The following is a 13,928-nucleotide window of genomic DNA, read 5'->3' on the forward strand; positions in this document are numbered from 1 at the left end:
GCTCTATAGGGAATCAAATTATCGATAGTTAATTTTCTTCTAACTAAATTAAATTGGACCTGTTATGTTGATAGTTTTACCAAACTTTCTGTAAACTAATATTTCTTGCATCTTCGGCACTAAAGGATTCCCTTGACTCAAGAAAATCCGAGCCCAACTTTGGACGTTTCTACAACACAAGTTATCTAGGCATGGGACGGCCAGCCTATGTCAAGGGTGCTGCCCTGAACCCTAAAGAGAAACAAAAGGCAGTTAGTGGATCTCATTTCCATCGCCCTGGTCAGTGTTTTATAACTCATTTTAGGTTTTAAACTTATACTTCACGCCTGACTTTTAAAACTTGTAAAAAAAAATGTGTGTCTTTGTCTTGAATATTTAATTTTTGCATTGTAAAAAATATTTTCATATGCTAATATATTTCTATGATGATTTGAATAGTTTTCATGACTCCTGATTTTTTTTTCCAGCAAACTTCACATATTCAAAAGAGCCTCCAGATTTTCTTAGGAAGAAAGGTACTGTTGCTAAACACTTGTACAATTGTTTCAACTATTGCCAGGTTTTTTAAATATAAAAAAAATACATTATTTGAATGAGTCTTATTAAAAATATCTTAACAATTCTGTAACCACTCTCGTCCAATTAGTCGATTTTTTTGAAGGACACATGTTTTTTATTGCTTTTTTAGATAAGGTTGTAGAACTTCAATTATTTTGTTTTAAAGTTTATATTTATTTATACACATTTATTATTTTTATTATTTTATTTTCTCGCAGCTTCTGGGATGGCTGCACTTGGTAAGAATTGTGTGGAGTTTTGTAACCTTTGGTATCTAATACTAAATAAACCGGGAGTGATCTCCCCTAAACTTTCTCGAATATTCTAATATAACACTATGGGGGATGGCAACTCGGGATATAGACTTCTAGACATAATTTTTAATCCATTTTAATTACTCAAATTTTTAAAAATAGAATATAATCTCGTAGAAAAAAGAAATGCACACCAAGTGAACGCTAAATAAAGATGTGCATAATAGTGCGCAATCTTATTAATACTTTATAAATTTACATGCGTTTTTTGAGAAATCGGAAATAGCGTAAATAAGTACTTCCGGTCAACGGAAATTACTCAAAATTTGACAGAAGGTAGAGAATTAGATCTTTTACTTACATATCAAATTTCATTTATCTATCTGAAATAGTACTCAAGTTATAGGCTTTTGAAAAATTCAAAGTAGAAAAAGTACCACTTCCGGTTATCGGAAATCGCTCAAAAGTTGATACGGATCTACGATTTTGATAAAATACTTATATATGAAATTTCATCAACCTAGCTGTAACGGTACTCAAGTTATCGTGTTTACACACGGACACACAGACAGACAGACACACAGACAGACACACAGACATACGGACAAGATTGCAAAATTATGTTTTTCCGTATCAGTGAGGTGTAAAACGTCAAGATTTGTAAAAATCTCGATTTTTTTTTTTTTTTTGCACGATTACAAGACTTTCTCTATACTTCGTATATACGAGAAAGTAAAAATGAACATATTTTAAAAACATGTCATTTTTTTAATGATTACATTATAAATATCAATTTAAAATACTGCAGGTAAAGTTAACTTCTCTAGTCTAACAAAGGCTTGATACAGACTTAAGATTTGAGACACAGTTGTAGAAGTTAGTTCCCAGCTTATGTTTGAATCATTTGTCTCATAGCGTCAGGTCAGCGTCGTGTTGTCAAGGTGAGGCGCAGCTCATCCCCAGCTGACCTCCGAGCCCAAGAGCCCATCCGCATGAGTATGTTTCCTAGTGCCAAACCAAAGCTGCCAAATGAGCCAGATAAAATTGAGAGGGACGACTGGCCAGCACCTGCTTCACCTGCAGCTATCTTACCTGAAATTTGTGAGTCTTCAGCATGTTTTCATTCACATTTCACATGTCTTCAATGTGTTTTCATTCACATTTCACATGTCTTCAGTGTGTTTTCATTCACATTTCACATTGGTATGAAATTTGTAACTATGCAGTTTTTGTCCACATTTATTCAATATGAAATTTATAAATCTTGCTGTCTTTTTATTTACACTCATATTTGATTCTCTTTATATTAACTTTTTTTACTTTTACTGAAATATGTAGTATTAAAATACTTGTCTTTACTTCACATTCCACTCCATTAACATAAGTTTTACGAGAACTGACTTTGTTGATTTTTCTCCCCATAGTAAGACAACGTAGACGAAGTAGAGGTGAGAAAGATGAAGATGATGATGATGACGAGGTCCAGGAAGATCCAAGAATCAAGCGTGAGCTGGAGGAGATATCTAAGATAAAAAATGAGAGCGGCATCGGTCAGGTGATCTACAAGGAGTTGGATAAGCTTAAAGCCAAACCTCACATGCCTCTAGATCCATGGAAGGCATCGCGAGCTCCCAGTGCCAAGTTTGAGCCGAGGTACCGGACCAGGTACCAGTCACCCATGTTTGCCTGTAAGTTTTGCCTTTTTTTAGTCTCCTATGTTAGTAAGTTTTGCTAGTCTCCCATGTTTGCAAATTTTATTGTTAATATGTTTTTCAAACCTGTTAATTAACTTTTATCAACTCACTGTGGAGTTCGAAGTGTATATTAACGTTCATATTTTTGTCTTACCAACAGCGCCATCTCGTTTCCTGGACAGACCACGATATGCCTGGGATGACAGTGACATTAGAACCTACAGATCTGCTTCAACATTGGCCAACCTACCCAGTAAGTTGTGTGTTCAAATCCTCTTGTGGTGTTGATATTGTTTCATTTTAAACTAACTTTATTTATCTGATCTGCATGGCAGTTAGGTTTTAATGTTGAGCTTAAAGGACCATACTTTAAACTCATGTATATCATTGGTGTCAATGCTTTTTAGTTTCTTATCTTGCTATACAAAAGCCTGTATATAATTTTACATTTTATTTAATGTAAACGATTAATTGACTACTTTTTAATTAGAACTTCTTAAAACATCGGAAAAATATTTTTTTTGCTCTGCTGTAGCTGTTATATTGAGGGGGAATTTCACAAAGTTTTATTTTACTATAGAAATTTTTTATAGTAACAATAACTAGCATGTATAATGCAAGATATTTTTGGTTGTAAGTGTGAGTCATTGATAGATGATGTATCTTTCAGTTAAAAGCCATTCGTACCATTGACACTTGCCTCTCAGTTGCCATGAGACTAGGTGGCAGCACTGTGACTATGGTAACCATTCTCATTGGTTCCAGAGTTCATTTCTTTTGGATTTCAAAACTTTTATTATGTTGGCATTTATTTTTGTTTAGGTTTTTGGCAATTGTTCAAAAGTTGACGTTTCCTTGTTGATATTTATGTTTTTACCAGTAACTGTTAACTTATTTTTAACTTACTTTAAAAAAAAAACTAAGTCATAAACAAGCCATACTTAAGAATGTTGTGTTAGCTAAAGAGATTTTTAGTTTAATTTTCATTAAATAACACTGAGCTAGCTGTTTGGGTTCAAGTCACCCTAAAGGCTGTATGATAAATATATATTAAAATACTAAAATTTAGACGTAGAATGCACATACAGGTATGCCTATATGTAAGATGTATAAAATTGTCATGTGCAGCACCCAAACCTGGTTATGGCCCATCATATCTGGCACCAAGAGCTGCTACCCTGCCTTTAGCTGGAGCTTATGGAGCTAGAGTTGACTTTGTAAGTACACACTGCATCATTTTTGTAGGTTATAACTAGCTAGCTACTGCAAATTGTTTATTTACTTGTCAACACATATTTGAATGATCTGTTTTGATTTCAGCGATATTTTGACTTTGGTGAATCAGATGGAAGAGAGAGATCTACTCGTAAGTCAATCACTTTTGTATCATATCAATGATTAATCAATGGCACAGGATCCTGTTATCAATCATAATCATGGGGAAAATTGGTTTTAGACATGTCATTGCAGAATCTCTGGGTTGTAATATAAGTGTAGTATTTTCAGACAATCTTATAGTTTAACCAGTCATATGTTTATATATAGGGTTAGAATTTAAACTCTTGCCTTTCAGCTATTTCTCCATGGATCCCAACAATGGGAACTAGGGTTTATTAGTTTTAAAAAGTTGCTTGTGTAGTCTTTCAAAAGAGCAAAATCAGGTTCTGTACTCCAACAAAATATTTGTGTTTGTTTCAGATACTTCATCCTCCACTCTCACAGGGGACACTAGCTCTAGGGTAAGTCCACACTGACCAAAATCTGCTTGATATTTTAGTTGGTCAGTCATACACACTGACCAAAATCTACTTGATATTTTAGTTGGTCAGTCATACACACTGACCAAAATCTGCTTGATATTTTAGTTGGTCAGTCATACACACTGACCAAAATCTACTTGATATTTTAGTTGGTCAGTCATACACACTGACCAAAATCTACTTGATATTTTAGTTGGTCAGTCATACACACTGACCAAAATCTACTTGATATTTTAGTTGGTCAGTCATCCATACTGACCAAAATCTGCTTGATATTTTAGTTGGTCAGTCATCCACACTGACCAAAATCTACTTGATATTTTAGTTGGTCATCCATACTGACCAAAATCTGCTTGATATTTTAGTTGGTCAGTCATCCATACTGACCAAAATCTGCTTGATATTTTAGTTGGTCAGTCATCCACACTGAACAAAATCTGCTTGATATTTTAGTTGGTTGGTCATTTTATTAGTTTGCTCTAGTATAAGTCGGCACTGACCAAAACCTACTTGAATTAATTACTTTAATTTGGTCAGTGATTTGGACTATTTTCCCTATGAAAATGTAACTAATGTCTTGATAATTGTATTCACCAGAGGCATGACTGGTCATCTAGTGCTCATGATGGACCAACAATATCTTTACTCCAACTCCAGAAAAATACCTGGCACACAGAGATAGAGCCAACAGTAAGTGTTTTGTTTGATTGCCAAATAGTGTGTTGACAGTGGTTATTGTGGCCAACATTAATGTTTAATTACCCAAATAGTGTGTAGGCAGTGGTTATTGTGTTAATTAGATGTCTTGTTTGTTTTTCCTTTCAATGTCAGACTTTGATATTTTCTTCTCTCCAGATTTACCCTTATGAAAAGCTAAAAATAACAAATTTTGATCTGCCTAAAGATGTGGACACAAATCACTTAGAAGTAAGTTGTTTTTATCTGTGGTCTTATAGGAACTAACCATCTCCCTACAATGTAAGATACCATCAGACATGTAGCACATTTGTAAGATACCATAAGACATGTAACACATTTGTAAGATACCAACAGACATGTAGCACATTATTTGTAAGATACCAAGAGACCCATGGAGTTAGACTTAAAACTTTACTTGATCACCTTCCTCAGATCCATTTGTCCAATCAAGAGTTTGAGAATTTGTTTGAAGTTCCCAGGGAAAAGTTCTACAAAATGGCAGAGTGGAAGAGGAATGATATAAAGAGAAAGCTACACTTATATTAATTCTGTAGTCTTTAGGTTTTTAATTATTCTCATTCAAGATGATTTCTTGTACAAAGAAAAGAATCTTTCTAAAAATAAATACATGTACTATAAATCACAGAATTTAAACTAGAAAATTGCATAAACAGGGTTGATTGCTGATATAATTTGAACACATTTTGTACACAGTCATGTTGTATAATATTTTTTTGACCTGTTTTTTGAGGAGAAACTGAACTTAGAACTTGTAGATTCACTTTTTGTTTGACTTACTGAAACAGTGCATCTGTTACAGTTACTGAAATAGCGCATCTGTTACAGTTACTGAAATAGCGCATCTGTTACAGTTACTGAAACAGCGCATCTGTTACAGTTACTAAAACAGTGCATCTGTTACAGTTACTGAAACAGCGCATCTGTTACAGTTACTAAAACAGTGCATCTGTTACAGTTACTGAAATAGTGCACCTGTTACAGTTACTGAAACAGTGCATCTGTTACAGTTACTGAAACAGCCCATCTGTAACAGTAAGTGAAACAGCCCATCTGTTACAGTTACTGAAACAGTGCATCTGTTACAGTAAGTGAAACAGCCCATCTGTTACAACAGAACTAGTCTGTGTGTTGATAACTTTGATGCATCTAGCATTTGTTATTGTCTCTGGTGCTTTACATTTTGACATCTTTGCCTTCCTTTAATATCATGCTGAGTGTTGCTATCTGGTTCCATCAAAGACGTTTTTAGAAACATCTTTCAAGTTTTTACTCACAATATGTAGGCTAGATAGAATACACACATATTGCTTGAAATATCAATTAGGATTTTTCTTATGAGGGTGCATGTTATACTTTGGTTATTGTAAAGTTACAATGTTAGAAAGGGTATGTATACTACTTTTGGTTATTGTAAAGCTACAATGTTAGGAAGGGTATGTATGCTACTTTTGGTAACTGTAGAGTGAGAATTTAAAACAAAATGTTTGGGGTTTAATTTATATGGCACAGGACAAAAATTGTGATCATATGTTTGCATTACAGAGACTTCAGCACTGGATATTATAAATATATTTGCAACAATTTTTTTAACCTTTTATTTGTGACCGTACTGTTAATAATTATAACTACCCCAAACTTGCTCGGGAAAAAACAACTAAACATTGTACAAAATATTTTACTTGAAATCACCATTGTTCAGTAATAGTTAATATGCTGTTAACTTGGAAAATTTTTACCACTTAGATTTGCTTGAAATACAAACAAGAAATGCGTATTTAATCTGATTAAAAGTGAAGTTACCTGTACCTGAAAGGTAAAACCTGACTTTGTCTAGCTGAGGCAGGTGAATGTGATAACTCACTGGTTTTGTCTCATGTATTTGACCTTTGAACTGTAGAAGTTGTGACCTTGTGCCAGTTTTTGCATTTGCATACACCACTTTTTTACCAAGCTATTTTTGCTACTGGTCCATTTTTTATTATGTTACTTGGCTGCAATCTTATTCTAGATCAGTTTTAGAACTTATTTTTTAACATTTTACACCATGTTGTGTTTTATTAAGATTTTTTTTATTGGTAAAATATTTTAGTTAGTGCTTTGTATATTTATTTAAATGTACTCAAGTTTCTTAAAAATATGTAAATAGTGGGTTTGTTAAGTTGCCTTTTAGTAGTTTTAGATGATTTACAGAGCCAGATTCATTTGCCTTTCACCACATGATGCAGTCAGTCAATGCTGATGTACCACTGCATTAAATTATACAAAAGTGAATATTTTTTTAATATAAGAAAATTGGCTCTATTTATGCTTATTTTCATCAACCTTAACCGTAAGGCAAGGTTGAAGAGTAGTTAGGCTATTTTTTTATTATTTACCCTGGAAAAATGTTTGGGAAGTTTGTATTAATTTTATTTAATGTAGTACCTCTAGTGCCATGGGCAACTTGTAGAAATGTGTACATAAACCACCCTTTTTGTTGTCTTATGAGGTGTAGCTAGATCCAGTTTTTGTTCTTCTAAATTATTTATGTACAAAGTTCTTGTAATTATGTTTCTATTGCTAAAATTATTTGTGTAAAAAATATATTTCATTAAGTCACCAAGCTTTCATGAAGTTTAGCCAAACAGATGTTCGGTTTGAGCTCTCACATTTTCCATCATATTATCATAGATATATTATTAATATTTGCATAATTACCTATGGGAACAAAGCACAAACTAAAGAATAAGAACTAATGATTGAAAGCTGAAATATTTTTTGGACAGGATGTGAAATAATACAACAGATGTGAATCAATTTGTCAACAAATATTTGAGCAATGAAAATTTCAAGTGCAATACTTTAACCAGCTGCCACTTTGTTTAATTTACAATGTCTACATCCAAGTCAGGCATAGAGATAAGGGGCTATTATCAACTCAAAATTATTTTTTTCTGTAAGTTTATATTGAACAAATTGTTGGACAATTGTACATAGTTGAATGTTATACTCTTGACAAGATCTGTTCACCCACAAGTATCTCATCAGGCAAACATTTAGGTTCTAGAGACAAGAATTTTGGTGGAGCAGCTTTTGATAAACCCTGGCAGAGTTTGATAATATTAGTTGTTATCTAAGACTAGCAAGTCTAAGAGAAAGGTTTTAGGTGACATCCCTTAGTGTAAGCTGTTCCTTATCTCCCCTATCCAAGCTTCTCCTTCTGATGTATATGCCTTGGTTTTCATTCAACCTGCTTTACTCATTTATGTGTTAGGTGTATGCCAAGAAATAAAGATAGATAAATTCAATTGATGTGTTGGTTATTTTCTTTCATTTTACAAAAATAATGATAGAAATGTGACTTAATTGGCCCCTGTCATTTTTTTTCTCATTAAAATAAAGCAGATTTTTTTTGGAGTTGATTCTAATAGCTGAAGGAATTCACCCTCAGGACCCTGTTAATTTTAAAAACCCCATAAACTCAGGAAATTCAGATCCTGTCAAACTACTGATATTATGCTCAACTACCTCACACTAGTGCAGTCATAAATTGATATCTCGGAACTTACTAGAAATTACATTATTTTTTTTTAAATTGCTGATTAAAAATTCTTTTGCTTGTGACTGTGCTGCCTGCATTTTTAAATTTTAATCAAGCTGCAATATGAATGAAAATGTTTGAAGAATATTTAAATTTATGATATCAAGTAATTACACTAAAAAAAAAATTGAGTCAAACTAGTTTATTTATTGAATATTTATATACTATATTTATAGAGGCACAATTGAAAATAAAATATACAAAGAGAAATAGATACAATATACAAGTATAAAGAAAACTTGAAGATGTTTAATTTTCTGACTTCATTGATTAACAGGAATAATTGAAGAACATTTTTGTGACTTAATTAAATCAGAAGAAAGCTTAATTCCTAGAGATGAAATATTGCTATATATTTTAGATGGGAAAAAAAAAAACTTGAAATCTCACAATGAAAGGGTTGAATTATAAATTATAAAAAAACATCTAAAAACAAAATATCTTCTTAAGTCCAATCTTAACAAAAGAAATTATTTTAAAGATTTTTGCCAACATTTTGACAGTTACAATTACATATGTCAAATACAAATTAAACACATTTCCTATGCAGTACTTATTTAGCACTAGTCTACTTGGCATTTAAATGTTTTATTAATAAACCAGTGATTAACTTTAAAATAAAAATTTCATTTTGAGTTCCAGCACATAAGATTAAGAACTGACAAAAATATATTCAAAAAGTTAAAACATCAATACAAGCATTAAAACCTATTTGAATGCGATATTTCACATAAAGCGAGCTATCTTTGATTTAAAACTATAGTTCAATGAAACCCAACCTCTCAACCAGGATTTCAACATTACCCTGTGTGTAGTATACCACCTCAGAGGGCCTCACTGTACTGAGAAAACTTAACAAAATGAAAGTGACCAGATAAAAATATTTTATGTAGGTTAAAAAATAATGAACACAAACAGGATCACATTAGGTGGCTATGAATGTATGTGACTGACAAAATAAAACTTCAACAGCTGTTAGAGCTGGTTTCTTTGGTTGCTTATAAGTCCCTAACACAAGGCATTACAAATAAGTGCAAATCTATATATAAAAATTGTTTACACCTCCAGTCATACAAGGAATATTTATACACATCGATAAAGTCAAGGCTTATTTCACACCTTAAGGCTTACATGTCTATAAAGTCAAGGCTTATTTCAACCCTCAAGACATACAAGGCTACGTGTAAAACTTATGTTGTCTGAACGGCTGGTCGCTGAGGAGTCTTCCTTCACTTGGGGCCTACAATAAACCTGTGGTGTCTATGGCTTCTACCCACTCTGATTCAACCTTAATCCTTAAAGACAAGTAAATGAAATATTCTCCAGAGATACAACTTTTTAATCTAACTACAGGAAAAACTAAATTCAAACTTGGTCCGCTGTGAAGGTTATACAATTAAATGCATTGCTTATTTTACATAACTTTTGTAATAGAATAAACATTCACATGATACACTTAAAAAAAAAAAAACATTAACTTTTATATCCACATTTATATTGAAAGGAGGTATAGTGGAGGGGGTAGAATTAGTATAAAATATACAGCAAACATTTCCAAAAGCAGTTATAGTATAATTATAGGTAGAAAGGCATGAATCAGGTGTAAATGTTCTATCCAATCCATAATGTATTTTCAATAGAGATGAGATAAATTATTTTTAAATTGTTGCTAAAAACCCATTTGATTTAATATTTTTGTGCAGCAAAAAATGTAATAGGACTTAAATGAAAAATTTAAAACCACAAGCTATACGCATACTTAATAATTACATAGCTAATTTTGTTTAAATTAAATATTTTAAAAATGTAACCTTCTATAGAAGAATAAATTAGGACAATATTAATTTTGGCATTTGGGTGACTTGATGAAACAAAATATAGGCTCTAAGATGATACAATTTATTTATAGATTATATTGAAAAAAGTGAAACAAAAAAATCTTTCTGCAGAAGAACTGTACATTACTGCTTACAGAATGTTATTTATCCTCCAATAATTTGAATGGATTAATGTTAACAACTAGTGTTAAATAAATAGAAACACTAAAATATATATAGTAAGATCATGCATGTTACATACAAAATTATAGATTGCAAAAAAATAATTTATTCAAAATGGCTGACCGACTCGTGAAATTGTATAAGGCCTCAGTGGATGTAAAATAATTAATAACCAGCTGCCATATTATAAATAATTATTTTACCAACTTTAGCAAGCTATATTGGCCAGCTAAAGACTGCTTTCTTCAAACATGGCAAACCTAAACAGGCAATGATGACCAATTAATTATGGTCCAAAATTCATGCAAATAATTATCCCATGATGCAATAAGCTGATAAACAATGGAACATTGTATAACAATTTTTCTAATTCCCAGAAATATTTACTATAGAATAGATGATCATATGATTTGTAAATGATAGATAGAAAAATATCCAGAATTATGTTGTATATGAGCTAAGGCCATTATAAACTCTCTCTCTCTCTGATTCAAAGTTGACACTGATATATAATATAAATAAAATGGATGGTTTAAAAAAAGCCAAAATATCAATTTAAAATTATATACACTAGAATGTGTAATCCATCCAGTTCAATTTAAAATAACACCCTGATCTATTTATACACAACACTTAAAAATAGCTAGAAAGTACATTGAGAGACATGCATGTGCCCATGAAAATTGATGTGAGAATGCTTGCATTATACAGCCGAGTGCGACATGCTATTTTCTGTAGATCAAGCTGTGCTTTAACTTGTTCAATGCTGTGGTTTGGGGGGCACAGGTGGTGGTTTGTCATCATCTAGTGCTGGGGGTGGTGGTGGTGGGGGCTGCCAATACAAGATTTACTCATTGTATATTTTATACAGAGGAGGCAAAGAAAATAAAAGAAATGATGTTAAAAAAATACAAAAATACATTTGAAAATAATATGAATTGAATCAGAGTATATGAAACATAAAAACTTCAGTCATTGTTGACTTAAAGACTGAAAATTAGAATTCCTCAGTTTTTTATTTATTAAAATTTTTGTATAAAGTTTTGACACCCATCATGGAGTTAAAGTTAGAATTCCTCAATTTTGTTTTTGTTGAAGATTTTGCTGAAGATGCTCACCTTCTGCCTGTTGCCTGCCTGGCTGACTGACGAGGCTCTGCGCACGATATCTCCGGACTGGCTGAAGTGGTCAGAGTAGCCGAGCTTCTGGGGCAGGGGTGGCGCCGCCTCACCATTTCCTACCTCATCAAAGGTGTCTGAGGATGCACCAGCTACACATGAGAAACAAGAATTTGGGACAAGTCATACAGGATGACATGTCAGACATATAATGTCATGTCTCTAAGCAACATATAAGATGTCATATAATGGCTGAAATGTTATAAATTGATGTCACATAAATGTTCACATGTCACAATAATACTGACATGACAACTCTTAACATTCCACATAACAACTGAAAAGCTAGTGATAAACTGAACATATTTTTGCATTGCCTCCCATAGAAGATCCTATCTGCATAAAATATATTTAAAATTTTAAAAAAGGTGAACAAAAGCATAAAACTATCACCTCCTGACAATCTTTTGAGCAACGTGTCTCCTGAGTGTGAAGAGGTCAAGCTGTTTGTACTGCCCGAGTAGGTGTTGGAGAGCTGGGCACTGGGTGGCCGGCTGGGTCGTCTCTCTGGTTCTGGTCGTAGTGGACGTTTGGGGGTCAACTAAACAATAGAATATCATATTAACAAATGATGACTTGGGTAGTGGGCATTTGGAAGTTAACTAAACAATAAAATTTAATTCATTCCTGACAAACTATTGTAAACTTGGGGGTCAACTAAACTAAAAAATTAATTTTAAAATTGACGACTGACAACTTTTTTCACTAAGGGTCTGTATAAACTAACATGCTAACACCAATCTAAAAACATTTTCTGCAATTATTTACATAAACCTAACCATAAGTAAGGTGAAACAAGTTTTTTTCAAAATCTGATTTTCAGATTTAAATACTGAAAATTAAATATGCTGAGAAGTCATAACATTAATTTAAGTACATGTGACATAAACATAATTTTATGTAACTTTCAATATAGACATTTATACATAATATAGATAAGTGGAAAATATATGCAAAAAATAAATGCGTACAAAAAAAAGTGTTAAATGTTATAATTTTGGGAAAAAGATATGTGCATGTTTATATATGTTAATTTATTTTCTAAGGAGTAAATGAACACAAAATTAAATTCTTCATGACCCTAGGAAAAAAAAAGCTTCTTTACACAAAGAAAATTAATGTCAACTGTATACCTTAACCATAACTAGTTAATCCCTAGTGAAAGAAAATAAACATTTGGGAAAAAAATTAATATTTATAAAATTATAAAAACACTTCATTCCGATTTTAAAAACAAAAACCATATCCAATCCAAATATAAATTCACTGAACTGAACTAAACCGTTTTTTCCCAAGTAGACTTAATGATTGGACAGTTGGCATTCTTGATGATGGGGAAGACTGCAGTACAGATAAAACATGTTAAAACTAATCTAGCTAATTATAGCTGATTATTTCTCACAAACATATTGATACTTCAGTTAATGCATTCATTAGATGTACACAAGGAAGATACTAATGTTATTTGGTTATTGGCATAAATAGAAACTGATATTAACATAATAATGCACATCTAAATACTTCACTTTGAAAAAATGCGAGTGTGAAAGGTATACACATTAAATGATGGGAAGGAAGCATCTGACAATATTAGGTGATAAAGCTGAAGTGTATTTAAAAATATGAAGACTGGTTGACCAAAATTAAAATGACCAAAAATGGAACTAAAAAGACGGATGCTTGTGTCTGATATAATTACAAAATGCTGACTAGTTTTGTGGTGTGTTTCTACATGCAACAGTTAGTGCTAGCATATGACAAATATTTCTTGCCATGTTGCAGGGTTTGTTTGTTTTTTGACTAATTTTCAAAAAAAAAACAACTAGAAAACTTATGCAAATAATTAAATACTGTATGTTTATGTGTAAAAAAAAATTGTGAAAAAAAAAAAAAACAGAAATTTTTATTTATGTTGAAACTCTACTACCAGATTAGAGAAAAATAAATTACTTGATGGTATTTCATAATTTTTTGTCCACCCATATTAATTTTTTTATTTTTAAAATTTCTTTCGAAGATTTTTTTTTTTTTCAAATAAATTTAAATGAATTTGTCGCCATGAAATGATCCACTGAAAAAAAAATGTAATGATTCATGCTGCTAACTAGTAAATATATATCTGATAGCTGAACAATGACATCCCACACACTTTTAACTCCACCTTTAAGACAACCATCATACAAC

At 32.0% G+C, this 13,928-nt stretch overlaps 2 protein-coding genes across 13 annotated transcripts in view; one reads left to right on the forward strand and one right to left on the reverse strand.

Moving 5' to 3' along the window:
- The window catches only part of LOC131935965 (dematin), a 43,765-nt gene extending 37,766 nt beyond the window's left edge, over nt 1-5,999 (forward strand). For all 6 annotated transcript variants that reach the window (XM_059292732.1, XM_059292728.1, XM_059292730.1 and 3 more), the window contains 12 exons: nt 126-279; nt 468-515; nt 777-797; nt 1,728-1,913; nt 2,237-2,500; nt 2,667-2,759; nt 3,635-3,723; nt 3,827-3,872; nt 4,205-4,245; nt 4,864-4,956; nt 5,122-5,193; nt 5,398-5,999. In XM_059292732.1, the coding sequence (XP_059148715.1) occupies nt 126-279; nt 468-515; nt 777-797; nt 1,728-1,913; nt 2,237-2,500; nt 2,667-2,759; nt 3,635-3,723; nt 3,827-3,872; nt 4,205-4,245; nt 4,864-4,956; nt 5,122-5,193; nt 5,398-5,511 (1,221 nt within the window). In that variant the 3' untranslated portion in view covers nt 5,512-5,999. The remainder of the gene's footprint in view (nt 1-125; nt 280-467; nt 516-776; nt 798-1,727; nt 1,914-2,236; nt 2,501-2,666; nt 2,760-3,634; nt 3,724-3,826; nt 3,873-4,204; nt 4,246-4,863; nt 4,957-5,121; nt 5,194-5,397) is intronic.
- A 2,706-nt stretch (nt 6,000-8,705) lies between these two features.
- Nucleotides 8,706-13,928, reverse strand: part of LOC131935936 (dedicator of cytokinesis protein 1) — a 37,442-nt gene continuing 32,219 nt past the window's right edge. For 6 of the 7 annotated variants that reach the window (XM_059292684.1, XM_059292689.1, XM_059292687.1 and 3 more), the window contains 3 exons: nt 12,138-12,285; nt 11,685-11,836; nt 8,706-11,398 (listed from right to left, as the gene is read on the reverse strand). In XM_059292684.1, the coding sequence (XP_059148667.1) occupies nt 11,327-11,398; nt 11,685-11,836; nt 12,138-12,285 (372 nt within the window). In that variant the 3' untranslated portion in view covers nt 8,706-11,326. The remainder of the gene's footprint in view (nt 11,399-11,684; nt 11,837-12,137; nt 12,286-13,928) is intronic. The other variant, XM_059292685.1, reaches the window with a different exon arrangement.

This window comes from Physella acuta, unplaced genomic scaffold, assembly GCF_028476545.2.
Source record: "Physella acuta isolate Inbredline_101_S28 unplaced genomic scaffold, ASM2847654v3 ptg000164l, whole genome shotgun sequence".
Lineage (NCBI taxonomy): Eukaryota > Metazoa > Mollusca > Gastropoda > Physidae > Physella > Physella acuta.